A 13,020-nucleotide genomic window follows, 5' to 3' on the forward strand; every position below is an offset into this window, starting at 1 on the left:
ATTTTTGGATTGAGAGAGGGAAGGAGTGAGTGAGACTCATCTGCATTTCAACAGCTGAAGCTGATTTTGATGCTTGATTAGTGGGATATAGAGATGGAATGTTGAAGACTCTTCTCCCAATTGGAAACGGCCAAACTTTCATTTCAGTTCACATTTTTTTGCCGTTAATACGGTTATATTTCACCTCAAATATACAATTAGTAGGTAAATAGTATTAATTAAGGTTTTATTTGAGAGAGTCGAAATACTATTATGATTTATATATTAAGAATAATCACTTTAAATACTAAAAAATTTTGCGAGTGAAGATATTAGAATATAAGACTTTTCGCTTTGACATTCTTAGAGAAAATGAAAAAAAATCAATAACACGATACGCAGGCTTACTCGTATTCTTGCTTCTGAAAAACACCAAATTTTCCGTAACATAGGACTACAATTTTCTTCATTGGGGCCATTTTGCTAATTTTAATTTTTCATGTAAACGACAGTTGTTTTCTGCACTTCGTTTTTCTTTTAGCAGGCCGTTCTAAAACAGCGGGTACCCTCGTAAACATTACTTATCTTTTCCCCAATGATCAAACGACTGGATTTCCCAATGTTAGTTTTAACAAAATTATTTCACATTCGGTAAACGGCACTTCATTTCTAAACGATCATTAGTCTGAACGTTTTACTAAAAAAGCTCACTTCGACTCGGAATGCCAACTTTTCACAAGGGCTTTCATTTCCAAATTATCTAATAGGCATAAAGGAACATAGCCCATTAAATTAAAAAAAAAAAAAAATGCAAATCAAGATTCTAATAATGAAGTTCTTGTTTCTTAGATTATGAATCATTATTCTGATTATATACATTCAATTTATAAGTTCTTGAATAATTTCCTTAATAGATTTTTTATTTTTGATTTAAAATATATTTTAATTTCTAACTTAAATTATAATAAGTAATTAAATATTTGATAAAAAAATACTCCAAATGTATTTGATTAAAAATATTAAAAATAATTTAGTCTATAAAAATGATTTATTAGTTAAATAGTCTATAAAAATACAATTAATGTTTTGATTCTCTAATATATTCCTATTTAACAAGCATTGTTAATAGTTTTTCCACTTAATTCTTTATTGAAAGTAACATGTAATTTTAATATAGAGATATAAATATTAAAAATTAAAGGTAAAATTTTGTTATTAAAATAATATTAATTATTATTTGTCATTGTTTCTAAAAATAAAAACAAACTATTTTATGAGATGCGAAAAACATTTAATATTATATATTTCATTAAATATCAGCTGTTAATCAGCTGGACCGTCAATCATGAGCTATCGTGGCAACTAAAGGCAAACGTTATCTCTCAAATTGTCTCTACCCAGACAGCAACTACTGATAAACAGAACACTCTTCCCAGACATCGGGTGAGGTCAAGTAATTTTTGGTTTGGAAGAAATGATTCCAAGCCGTCACGCAACAAGCACGTGAGAATATTCCCCTCTGTTGGTGACTCACAGTTGGGATTCTAAGTGGGATTGCTACTTTAGACTTTTAGGCCACATCCACATGATACGGGAACAAAAGCATTTCCAGTGGCTCATAATCTTTCCTTCCCTTAGTCCATCCAAATTTGGCATAGATTACAACGATACATTGTGTACATCGATACCCTTAAACATGGAAACCAGAATCTTTCTAACCATTATGGATTCCTACTTCAGTGTAACTTATCAATATCATGTCGAGAGTTTGAACCACGTATATATGGATTTTGAGTTGGTCCAATAATTTTAATGATTCGAACTCAAATTTATCTATCAAACTCGTTTAATAAACGAGTCAATTTTAAGAATTTAGACAAGATTTACGGATCCATTCTATAGTAGTTAAGGTATCAAGTAACTCGATTGATAAGAAAAGAAAGGTTGAACTTCATAATTTGGAAAGAAAAAACAGTAAAATTCATATATATATATATATATAATTTTCTTTTCCAATGGCAGTTATTCTTTTGTTTATGACATAGAAACAAAAGAAGGTATGCTTTTTTCCTCCTAGGAAAGTTCCTACTCCCAATTTTATATTACAATTTGTGATGTTGAACCCATAAATTGATTAAACTAGCTAACTACTTTCCTGATTTTGATGTCTCAATGGCTTCATATTTCAGCTTATTGAGGAGGCAATATATAAAATTCCTTTCTTCTTTTCTGATCAATTTCTAATTTCAGATTAATCATATATTAATCTAATATTCTAAATATAATAATGGAGATCAAGGATATGAAACCCTGAAATCTTTTCTCCTTTTTAAATTATTGATTAACATATAAAAAGTATATAATTATGTCATTATCCTGTCCACTTTAATTACTATTTGTAAAGCTCTCGGTGATGCATAAAGAAATACTTGCTAAAAGAGAAAAAACAAAGTGAAAAGAAAAGGTGATAGAACAAGGAATTGTCCAAACAAAACACCTTTTGCAAATTGTATTGAAAGAAGATTCATGTTACCATTTTTTAAGTTATCATCTGTTTGGTACTTGTTGGTAACCAAATAAAATATAACTCAAGTTCCGTGAGTGATGAGAGTTAGGAAAGGATATGCCATTAGCTAATAAGCAAAATAAAATAAAAATAGAAAGCTAATTAGTCTCGTTGGTATGGAGAGTAATAAGAAGTCTCAAGTTCCGATAATTTTCATTGTTCAGTACAAAAGCTATCTTTTACTGTACAGTCAATAATATTTTTCAAGTCTATTGGTGTTTTATATATGAATAAGGAACAAAAAAATAAACGAAAGGAGAAAGAAAAGATATGTGAAAGAATACTACTGTGATCTCGAAACATCGATTATAATAAAGCTAAAGGGGTCTCTCTTATGTGACCTAATTTGATTAGTGGGTGTCTTTAGTCTTTATATTCCATTGACATAGATTCTACTTATAAGAGAGAAACTTTTTCCAAAATCTTGGTTGAATAAGTACATTATTGACCCATTTTGTACTAAAATAATTGAAGTACAGTGAGAGATAGTTTGGCAAGATTTTGCTTTGGGTTGTTATCTTAAATATCTTCTATGTTAAAAAGAAATGAACTTTATCAATTAATTAAATAGAGGGATTAAAACTAACTTAAAAACTAGATATTTCTTACAAATAATTTTTTTTTTATTAATATCTATTCCACTAGCTACTTTTGCTGAATTTGTATATTTTAGTCTAAAGATTTTAAATAATATATCCATTTTCATAGGATATAAAAGAAATTGATGATAATGACATCTTGTAATTACAATAAATATTTTTTTTTAAACAAAGAAAGGAGATTTTTTTAAATATTTAATAAATAAATACTAAATACACGATAATGAATGTTTGGTTATAATTGACATCAATAATAAAATAAAGTATATCATTAATACAAAAAAGTGTGAGCTTATACACTTCTAAAGGTTTGAACTTTTTTTTTTTTTTGTTTCCTTTGTTGTCACCAATTCAAGTTGATAATGTTTTCTTAACCAATACTCATTGGTAGCAATCTTAGTGGCAATCATTTCCTGAAAAATGCTAAGCCATTAAGCAAATCCACTTGGCAATTTTCTTTTTTGAGTTTTTCTGTTCATTTTGTTTTCTTCCTCTTCTTTATGTAACCTTAATGCTAAGCTGACAAAGCATTTTCCTTGCATAATTAACCTGCCTATACTATACAATAACTCATGATATAAAGCCCACATCGGATTGAGATTACACGTTACCTTATTTTTTATTGAAACGATAGTATTTTTGATCATACACTTAGAAAAAAGGATAAAATCGAAACATTTTTTAAAAAATCCTTAGTTTCATTTGTTTAATCTCTTAGTAGGGTCATAGACATGAACTAGGCAAGTTTTTTCAATTCAATATATGTTCTAAATTAAAACAAGCATGATTCTTACAAATTATCCTTAATTCCCTTAGCCAAACCATGCAAGAAAAACACTTCTTTTGCTTTTTTGGTTATGGAAGAAAAGTGCCTGCTTTTGAATATACTTTCTACAAATAGGACTTCTTCTACTCATTCATGTCCCTCAAAGAGCATGAAGAAGCAATGAAATTTTGCAAAAAAAGGAAAAAAAGCTTTGAAACATTTGATAATGTATTGCAAGGTCAAAATTTGTTTCAATCATTGGCTTGTTTTTGTTGATATCCGTAGTGGCATTGGCTGGGTTGGCAACCAAAAAGCATGACCTTAATTTTATCCATTCTTCTTGGGGATTATTGTGATATCCGGACCCGACAAAGTGATCTTAAGAGGGCGGATAGAGCGAAGCTCCTGGCTAGCTTCTAGGATGGCAGGCTAGTTAGGGTAGTGGAATGCGGGACACATGAATGAATCGAATCATATATCGAAAAAGGGAAACTAATCATTAGAGGCGCCTTTTGGTGGAATGGCCGGAGAGTTGGAAGAACTACAGGGTTAAACATGTTCGCTTAACGGAAATCATAGGATGAGTGATCTCCTGGAAAGTTTCTCATTTCACCTGCGGGACAAAACCGTGCGAGTTTTGCCAATCTTGTATGGGGATTTGGCTTGATCCAAAGCGGACAATTCCTCCAGTGATTAGAGTCGACTCAATATCTTCCTCGGATCTAAATAAAATATTATCCCCCTCTCTGTAGCACCATTTATGACCCGATAAAATAATATTATTTTAAAATTCAAAAATTTTGGGGCGTTACAATTATTCTATGTGTTAATTACTTGCTAATCCTCATCTATTAGAGTTAACTCATTTCAACAATTTAATATTATTAAATACAAATGGTCAGTTTTTTTTTTTTTTTTTTCCGTGAAATATTATAGTGTAGTAATATATTTTACAATGTGACAGTTTAAGGAGACTTCTCAACATAATTTACAGATTATAAACTTCATACATACTTCATTTAAAGTAATACGTAATGGGTAGAATAATTATATATTAAATATGTTGAGATAGTGCGTTAAACTTAGAATCATCACCTTAATCATTTAGCTAGAGAATTATTTGCGGTAAATTTTAATTTAGTAATATAATAATTTTTACTATTAAAAACTACTTGTAGAAAGTTGTTTTTGTATAAAAAATCAAATTGAGACAAGTAAGCCATCCCGATCAATTAACCAATGCACGTAAGAATTAAAAATATAGAGCAAACGGTGACTTGATTTATAAGGTTACATTTCATTAATAAATAATCTCAAGACAAACTTTTCCTGTATGTGATTTGATTTATAAGGTTATATTTTATTTATAATTAATCTCAAAACAAACTTTAATTATAATATAGGAGTTTAAAACCTGGTGTGCAAATTTAAAAAAATTAATCTTATATTTGATGTTAAAAGTTTAATATTTTATATCATTATACTTAGTGTTTATAATTCCGCATTAAACTAAAATTTATTGGTTTTTATTTTTTAATAAAGAATAAATAAACATTCATAATAAGGAGATTGATATATTGCATACAGATAAATCATAAATTTATTTTTTATTTATGCAAAAAATCTTATGGCATAAATTTTGTGGAGAAACTGAGCTTCTAAAATTATAAATTTTGATAAATAATATTATATATTTTTTCATACTAACAACAACAATTTTTTGAATTTTTTTCTTTTATGTATAGTAATTTGATTTAAAAAAATATTAATTTGATATGTAATTAAGTATAATTTTAAATATCAACTATATAATAAATATTTAATTTTATAATTTAATATGTACTAAAAAAATAAAATAAAAAATAAATTTATAAATTATAGTAAATATAATTTTAACAAATTAAAGTGTTAAACATAATAAAATAAAAGTTTAATACTTAAGATTTTTCTATAAAAGATAAATTTACGCATTTATCCCGTGGATTCTTAAATGGATTTATGAATAATTGATGGACAAGACACGCGTGTTAAATCTTGTTTTTGACACACTTGCTTACGTGTCGAAACATGTTACTGTGTCCCCGCATCCTTGTCAGCTTGAAAAAAAAAAAAAAAAACCAAAATAATTACCAGCCATTGATGAGTAATGCTATACTTCGTATTCATTAGCCACGCAACTCATTCACCGTCATCCCGTCAATGACCAGACCCCACATTTCACGTGCTTTGCCGCCGCCGGCAATCGCACTTTGCCGGTATATGACGTCACCAAAACACCCCCAATACTTTAGAGATGACACAATCACAGAATGGTGTATTAGGTACAGGTGCGTAGGTTAAAGTGACAAAGGTGCGCATTTTATGCTTTATTTTAGACTTTTAGTAACAACAACGACGTTAACGGGTTGACTGTAGCATTCTCGTCGAAATTTTTTTTTTTTTTTTTTTTTTTTTAAAAAGATGCATTCTTTTTCAGTCATTGTTAGATTATTTTGATTCTGTTTTCTTTTTGCGACTTTGGGGTGTCGCTTTTGGTTCTTTGTTTGCTTTCGAGGAATGGGTGGATGGTAATGTGATGTTGATTCTTGAAACCAACTAGTATTAAACTGACAGCCTGTGTGTTCAATTGGGGTTTTCTTGCATTAGACTTGTTTGCTAATCAAGACATAAACTTGGTTTAGTTTTCTTGTTCTTGATGATCCTTCCTTGCCTATTAGGAAACTGAAGCATGTGAGCTTTTGGCTCCATTTTGGTGAAGCATCCTGTAAGAGGTAAGTAAAAGCTCTAGTCACTCTCTATCTTAGCAGATTGAGTTTAGTTTTGTTCTTTATTTGCACTAACTGGAGGTTGAAGTTTTAGAGTGTTGGACTGGAAAGTGTTTTGCGTTTTCGGGAGTTGGAAGTGTCAATTAGTAGTGGACTACTGGACTTACGTATGGATAGTAGGCAGAATGAGTTATTTCTCTTCATTTTTAACTATCAAATTGTTTGCTGTTTGCTTCGATAGAGAATCCTTCGAATTGACCACATGGACTTCGTTGTTTACTTATCTACAATTCTTTTAGCTAGTTTTAATTTGAATTATGGAGTTTGTGGAGAAATAATGTCTTGAAGCCTATTGCTTCCGCCTGTGTTATTACTGCTAAATACATAGAAGTTTGAGATAATTGAACCGCATGCTAAATGCAGGTTTTCCTGTTTTGTGTGTCTCTGAGGATTTTGATCCTAGAGTTAATTCAGCATCACTACTTGTAATTAGAAGTTGGAGCCAACTGTAGCTGTAAAGTTGCTCTTCCTGAGCAGAGGACTCTGTAAGTATTGAAGTTCTTACTGGTTTTAGTCTTACTATTATCTCATATATATAGGTTGTCAGCCCAGTTTCTAAAAGAGCGATATAGACTATTACAGCTGATTGCCTTACTGCTGGTCAAAACATGGTAGGGTTTTTGGACTGTTAGGATCAATCAAACTTTATTTGGATCAAACTTGCAACGAAAAAGATAAAATAAAATTAAGACACAAGTTACATGGTTCGGCATAAGCTTACATTCACTGGCAAAAGGAAGCTGGAATCCATTAATAAACTGTAGATTACAGAATACTGCTGAATGGTTTAGCTGATGCATAATGAATCGAAGTCTAAAAAGTATGGCAGTATATTATTAGTTCATGATCAATGTTTAGGAATTTGTAGGGAACAAAATTTAATATGTCCTGAGATAATTTATTATGAAATGAAGCAGACATGAGAAATGAGATTATCACATCAAGCTGCCTTTATTCATTGTCAATCTATTGATATATTAATGTGGTAGTGATATTTCTGAAGACAAAATGAGGAGGCAGTTACAGATATCTACTGGTGTGTTTTATAGCCTCTATCATTTTGTCATCTCCATTGAAAGGAAGGAACCTAAAATTGGGATTCACATGAAGGGAGAACCACTGTTTCCCTTCAGAAGTTCTCTCTCTGTTATCTCTTCTGTTCTTACGACCTTAGAAAAGGAAATATGATGTGACGTGATCTCCTTAAATAGAGATTGTTTTTTACCCCGGCTTCTCCTTTCTTTCTCTCATATTGATGTTGCTAATGCCGTTATTGTTAAGTTTCTTCAGTCTTTGGTAATTCTTAAGAGTTGTAAGATTTTCCCTATATGGATAAGGAAAAACCTGATATTCATATATCTAACAGAATTGTTGATTAATGTGTTTATCCTACATTTCTTTAAAGTTCATGGAGGTGAATTTAAGTAGAAAATTGTGCAAGAATGCTAAACTCACCTTTTTCAAGTGCTTCTCTCTTGGCATTGCAAGTGTAAATTTCTAATTATTATTTTTGATTCCTGGATAGCAAAAAAAAAAAAAAAAAAAAAAAAAAAAAAAAAAAATATTAATAATAGTCCCAGTTGTTTCAGTTTTTAGTATTTAACATTAATTGTGCGGAGAAAAGCTGGTCACCTATCATCCCCCCCCTCCTCTTCTGTGTTTGTTCCATAATACTTCAATTTGCAAAACATTTCTATTTTGTTTTAGAAAGCCAATTTTATATAATTATGCATTTTATGATGATGCAGCTGAGTCAATATATTGAGTTTTCACTGTTTTCTCTACTTTGTATGTCCTGATTGATTTTAGAATATGAGCTCTTCATCTACTCAACTTTCTGCCTTGAGGGGTATGGGCATTTATGAGCCATTCCACCAGATTAGCTCATGGGGAGACACTTTCAGAGGCAATGATAACCTAAATATTGGTCCATCCACAATCATGCAGGTGGATGATGGGCTAAACAAGGTAATGATTTTTTTTAGTCTCTTTATTAATGAATGTAAGAGTTATTATTATCTGATTGCTAGGCATGACCGACTTGTTCTGATTCACTTCCTCTAGGGTGAATATGTTTCTCAAGAATCAATGGAACCTTCTAGAAGTGATCAAGAAGCAAACAGACCTGCTGATAAGGTAACGAGAATTCTTCTCTTTCTTAATTGAAGATGTTAATTGTCATACGACATTGTGCATTTTTTTTTATGGATTGATAATAAGCGTATCTTGTCGAAATGAGATCTCCAATAGCTTTAATTCATTTGAAACAAACATCTTGCATGTGAAACCAATAATCCAGTATTATCACCAGAAACTCAATGAAAAGATTGTTTCTAGTTATATCTTGACTCACTAAATCTTAGTCAACATTGAAATTTCTGTTGTAAAACCTTTCATCGGCGCAATCTTCTTATAAAATGCTGAATGATCTTGCTTCATGAACTCTATCTCTGGTAAAAAATAAATCTTGATTCATTAAGGTTCTATTCTTAAACGTGGTCATCCAATTTCAATAGATTTTTAAATACTTTCACATGATGGCGGTGTTCTCTTAGCATTTGCTATTAGTAGTGAACCGTAGCTGTGTTCTATAGTGGAAATGTTTCCTGCTGGCTAAGGTTATCTTTGCAAATTTGTCATGCTTCTTTATTCCATTCATTGACATTATATTTGCTGCAGAAGGATATAAATCAAACAAATGGGAATACATTTTGCGTATGAGATATGGCTTGTATCTAAAAAAATTGAGTACTTAAAAGTGATTGATAAAGAGATTTTGTTGATTTTCTATATATTTGCCATGCCATGGAGTGAGGAATATCCTGAGTTTCATGTAAGACAGCTAATGCACCCTGAGGTCCTGCTGAGGGAAAAAAGTCTGTATCTGTTAAGTACTGTGTTGTATAAGAGTACTATATTCCTTTTCCTTTGTGCAAAAGAGTTGTCAAAAGCAAAATATATAAGGGGAAATAAACTAGAATAGCATTCAATGTTAGTCATCTGACTGCAATATTATCTATCCTCAGGTGCAGAGACGTTTGGCACAAAATCGTGAAGCTGCTCGCAAAAGTCGCATGCGGAAAAAGGTAAGCTTTAATGTATTCTCATAAAGATGTCCTGACAGAATGCTGGGATTAAAAAGCCAATTTGGAAAAATAAAACTAAGCAGAAAATGAAGAAGATGAAGAAGATTGCTGATGGAAGGAATTTTTACTTTACGACATAGAAAGTTTATATTTCTATGTTGTTTCTTAGGCCTACGTTCAACAACTAGAATCTAGCCGCGTGAAGTTGGTGCAGCTGGAGCAGGAACTTGAGAGAGCTCGTCAACAGGTGAGATAAAAATTATTTCTTTTTCGACTTTGTTCCCCCTTTCATCATAATGCATTTCCTGTTGCCACTGAATATTCAAGCTATATAACAGGTCTGTGAATGTCTTACTGCAGGGTTTGTTTGTGGGCAGCGTACCAGATGCAACTCATTTATTGCCTGGAAATATAAATTCAGGTTCAAATCTTCTGCATTGGAAATCATTGTTTTACATTTTTTTGTTGAGTGTCTCACCTTTTAACTGTTTACATGATGCATTAGCAGAATTTCTGGAATATCTACACTCTGTTTTTTTATCATTTTCTTCCATGAACCAATTGAATTTATTGTTTCACCTTTTACTTAATTTTATTTTAATGCTAACAAATTTATCACCTTTCAAATAATAATTTTATACATTTTTGGACAATGAAACTATTATTTTGTTCTAGGAATCTTAGGAGAAGCAATTTTAGGTTAATGGCTCTGCAAATTGTTGCAACTGTAGGTTGCTAGAACAAGCAAAGAGCATCATGGAGGGGATTTAACTTTAATTATTGGATCTTCTTAAAAGGATGGTCTACGTAGGAGGCATTATTAGCAAGTTCTCTAAAAATTAGAGTGCTGCACACCTGCTTCCATACCTTATTGCCTATGTAATGGATACAACCTTTATGAGCTTCATAGTAAACATTTTGTGTACAACTGTATATTTGAAGGCAACATGGGAGCTGTACCCTGTTATTGCCTGTTTGTCCCTCAAGCAGCTTATGCAATCAATTTTCATGGCCTAGTTACCTCTGTAAAACTAAATTGGCTCATTACAATCTTATTTGTAGTTTTCATGATTAACCATCTCGTATTCTTGTTTTGTACTTTATGACAGCTTCGTTTCTGATCTGCAGGAATTACTACATTTGAAATAGAGTATGGACACTGGGTTGAGGAGCAACATAAACATGTTTCTGAACTTAGGAATGCATTACAAGCTCACATCACCGATATAGAGCTTCGGATACTTGTGGAAAATGGCTTGAACCACTACAACAATCTTTTCCGCATGAAAGCAGACGCTGCAAAGGCTGATGTCTTCTATTTGATTTCTGGCAAGTGGAGAACATCAGTAGAGCGCTTTTTTCAATGGATCGGGGGATTCCGTCCCTCAGAGCTTCTAAATGTAAGGCTTTGCTCTGTGTAATTCATTGTTTGTGGATATTCCGAGTGGGACATATTGCTCGTTTTTCACATTACAATAGATTTAACTATTTGATTAGTCTTCTTAATTTTATGCTCTTAGCTTGTGAGCAGACAAGTAGTCAATAGTTATGTATTTCGCTGCAAGGGATTTATCTTCATCTATAGTACAATATCGTATTCTTATGTTTTGAGTGATTTTACCGTGCGGATGCGATAGTTAAAGTGTTTCTTCCTGAAATTTGAGGGTGTGACATAAGAAAACATGCGTAAGCCTTACATCGTGATTTTTATTCTGGGACGTGATTTGCTTTTCAGGTTCTGATGTCACAGTTGGAGCCTTTGACTGATCAACAAATGGTGGATGTCTGTAACCTTCGGCAATCTTCTCAGCAAGCTGAAGATGCTCTGTCACAAGGAATTGATAAACTCCAGCAGACTCTGGCCCATAGTATAGCAGCGGATATAACAAGTGGTGGAAGTTACAGGGCTCAGATGGCTGCTGCAATAGAAAAGTTGGAAGCACTCGAGGGCTTTGTGAACCAGGTACTAATCACTTATTAGCTATTACCTTTGAGGTGGTTACTGTGACCTTGATTTATCCGAATTCTTTTGTTCTTCCTGAATTCAATTTTTACATGGTTTGGTATCTTTAACTTTTGATGTGGACAAAAGACAATCCACCTCATCAAAGTTTAGTTTCGATTCGACTCCTCGAGTCTTGGTGCCACTGAAGTTGCTGATAGATGTTCTGTTATTTCAATCACGCTGGTGTTGGTTTTCCTTTTCCTGTGATCATCTCATAGTGTTGACTAGTTGCTTCGCATGATGACATGTAAATGGGATTACTATCTATTCTAGTCTTCTAGACAGGGAAAGTTAATATGTAAGAATACACGCAATGCTTGATCTGAAGCGCTTAAGCGCTCTCTTTCGGATTTCTCACTTCAGATTATGCATTGTTCTTTCTTGAAACAGGCAGATCACTTGCGCCAACAAACTTTACAACAAATGTCTCGGATTCTAACGACCCGCCAAGCAGCTCGAGGATTACTTGCTCTGGGAGAATACTTCCACCGTCTTCGTGCTCTAAGTTCGCTATGGGCTGCCCGTCCTCGTGAACCTGCCTAGACTAGGAAATGGAAGAACCACAATATTTAGGTTAATTTACCACTAGCATTCATGCCTTGGCTGCCAAGAATAGAACGTACGTGGATTTTGTTACATATATATATATATTTATATATATGAGAGTACTTTTTCTTGATCTACCTCTGTCTTCCATAGCAGCTTGTTAACTCGACAGGTGTAAATATGAACCTAAATTATGTGTGAGCAGAAGCAAAGAAATCAGTTAATGAAGTTGATGTTCAATGAGATATATTGTAATTTTGGCAGATTTCCTCTTTGCATCAAACGAATACAAATCATTTATGATAATATAATTCACTCTGTTTTATTTTTTTTTTCATAAAAAGTAGTATATATAATTTTTACACAATTAATTACTATGAAACCAAAACTTTAAAAATACTATAGAAATTTATTTTAAAATCAAAAACATAAAACTGTAAAAAGTTTCTGATTGTTATCCAGTAAATAGAACACTCATTTTAATAATATTTTTATTAAAAAATAAAATGGAATTTTGTAAATAATATATAGAATATAATAAACAATAAGTCAATAAAAAAATTACATACATGCGCTAATCAAAATATTTCACCATATCTACTTGGCTGATATGCATAAATTGAAAAAATGAACTATCACAATCTTTAT

The 13,020-nt window shown here is 31.8% G+C and overlaps 1 protein-coding gene across 4 annotated transcripts; it reads left to right on the forward strand.

The window, feature by feature from the left end:
• The first annotated feature begins 6,139 nt into the window (after positions 1-6,139).
• TGA7 (bZIP transcription factor family protein) lies at positions 6,140-12,635 on the forward strand. Of its 4 annotated transcripts, none has more exons than XM_012222736.4 (11): positions 6,140-6,260; positions 6,628-6,681; positions 7,099-7,220; positions 8,545-8,703; positions 8,800-8,871; positions 9,762-9,821; positions 9,991-10,068; positions 10,182-10,242; positions 10,950-11,221; positions 11,557-11,784; positions 12,217-12,635. In XM_012222736.4, the coding sequence occupies exons 4-11, from the start codon at positions 8,548-8,550 to the stop codon at positions 12,367-12,369; spliced, it is 1,080 nt and encodes a 359-aa protein (XP_012078126.1). In that variant the 5' UTR covers positions 6,140-6,260; positions 6,628-6,681; positions 7,099-7,220; positions 8,545-8,547; the 3' UTR covers positions 12,370-12,635. The 4 variants fall into 4 exon arrangements, with proteins under 4 accessions (XP_012078126.1, XP_012078127.1, XP_012078125.1 ...); XM_020681262.3 differs by lacking the exon at positions 6,140-6,260 and adding an exon at positions 6,369-6,477; XM_012222735.4 differs by lacking the exon at positions 6,140-6,260 and having other exon boundaries at positions 6,353-6,681.
• Positions 12,636-13,020: the final 385 nt, after the last annotated feature.

This window comes from Jatropha curcas, chromosome 9, assembly GCF_041381405.1.
Source record: "Jatropha curcas cultivar XTBG-Jc1 chromosome 9, XTBG_Jcur_1.0, whole genome shotgun sequence".
Lineage (NCBI taxonomy): Eukaryota > Viridiplantae > Streptophyta > Magnoliopsida > Malpighiales > Euphorbiaceae > Jatropha > Jatropha curcas.

Coding starts and splice junctions, on each gene's coding strand:
- TGA7 (XM_012222736.4), top strand. CDS start 8,548: ATGAGCTCTTCATCTACTCAACTTTCTGCCTTGAGGGGTATGGGCATT. Junction 8,704..8,799: donor TGGATGATGGGCTAAACAAG/GTAATGATTTTT, acceptor CACTTCCTCTAG/GGTGAATATGTTTCTCAAGA. Junction 11,222..11,556: donor GTCCCTCAGAGCTTCTAAAT/GTAAGGCTTTGC, acceptor TTTGCTTTTCAG/GTTCTGATGTCACAGTTGGA.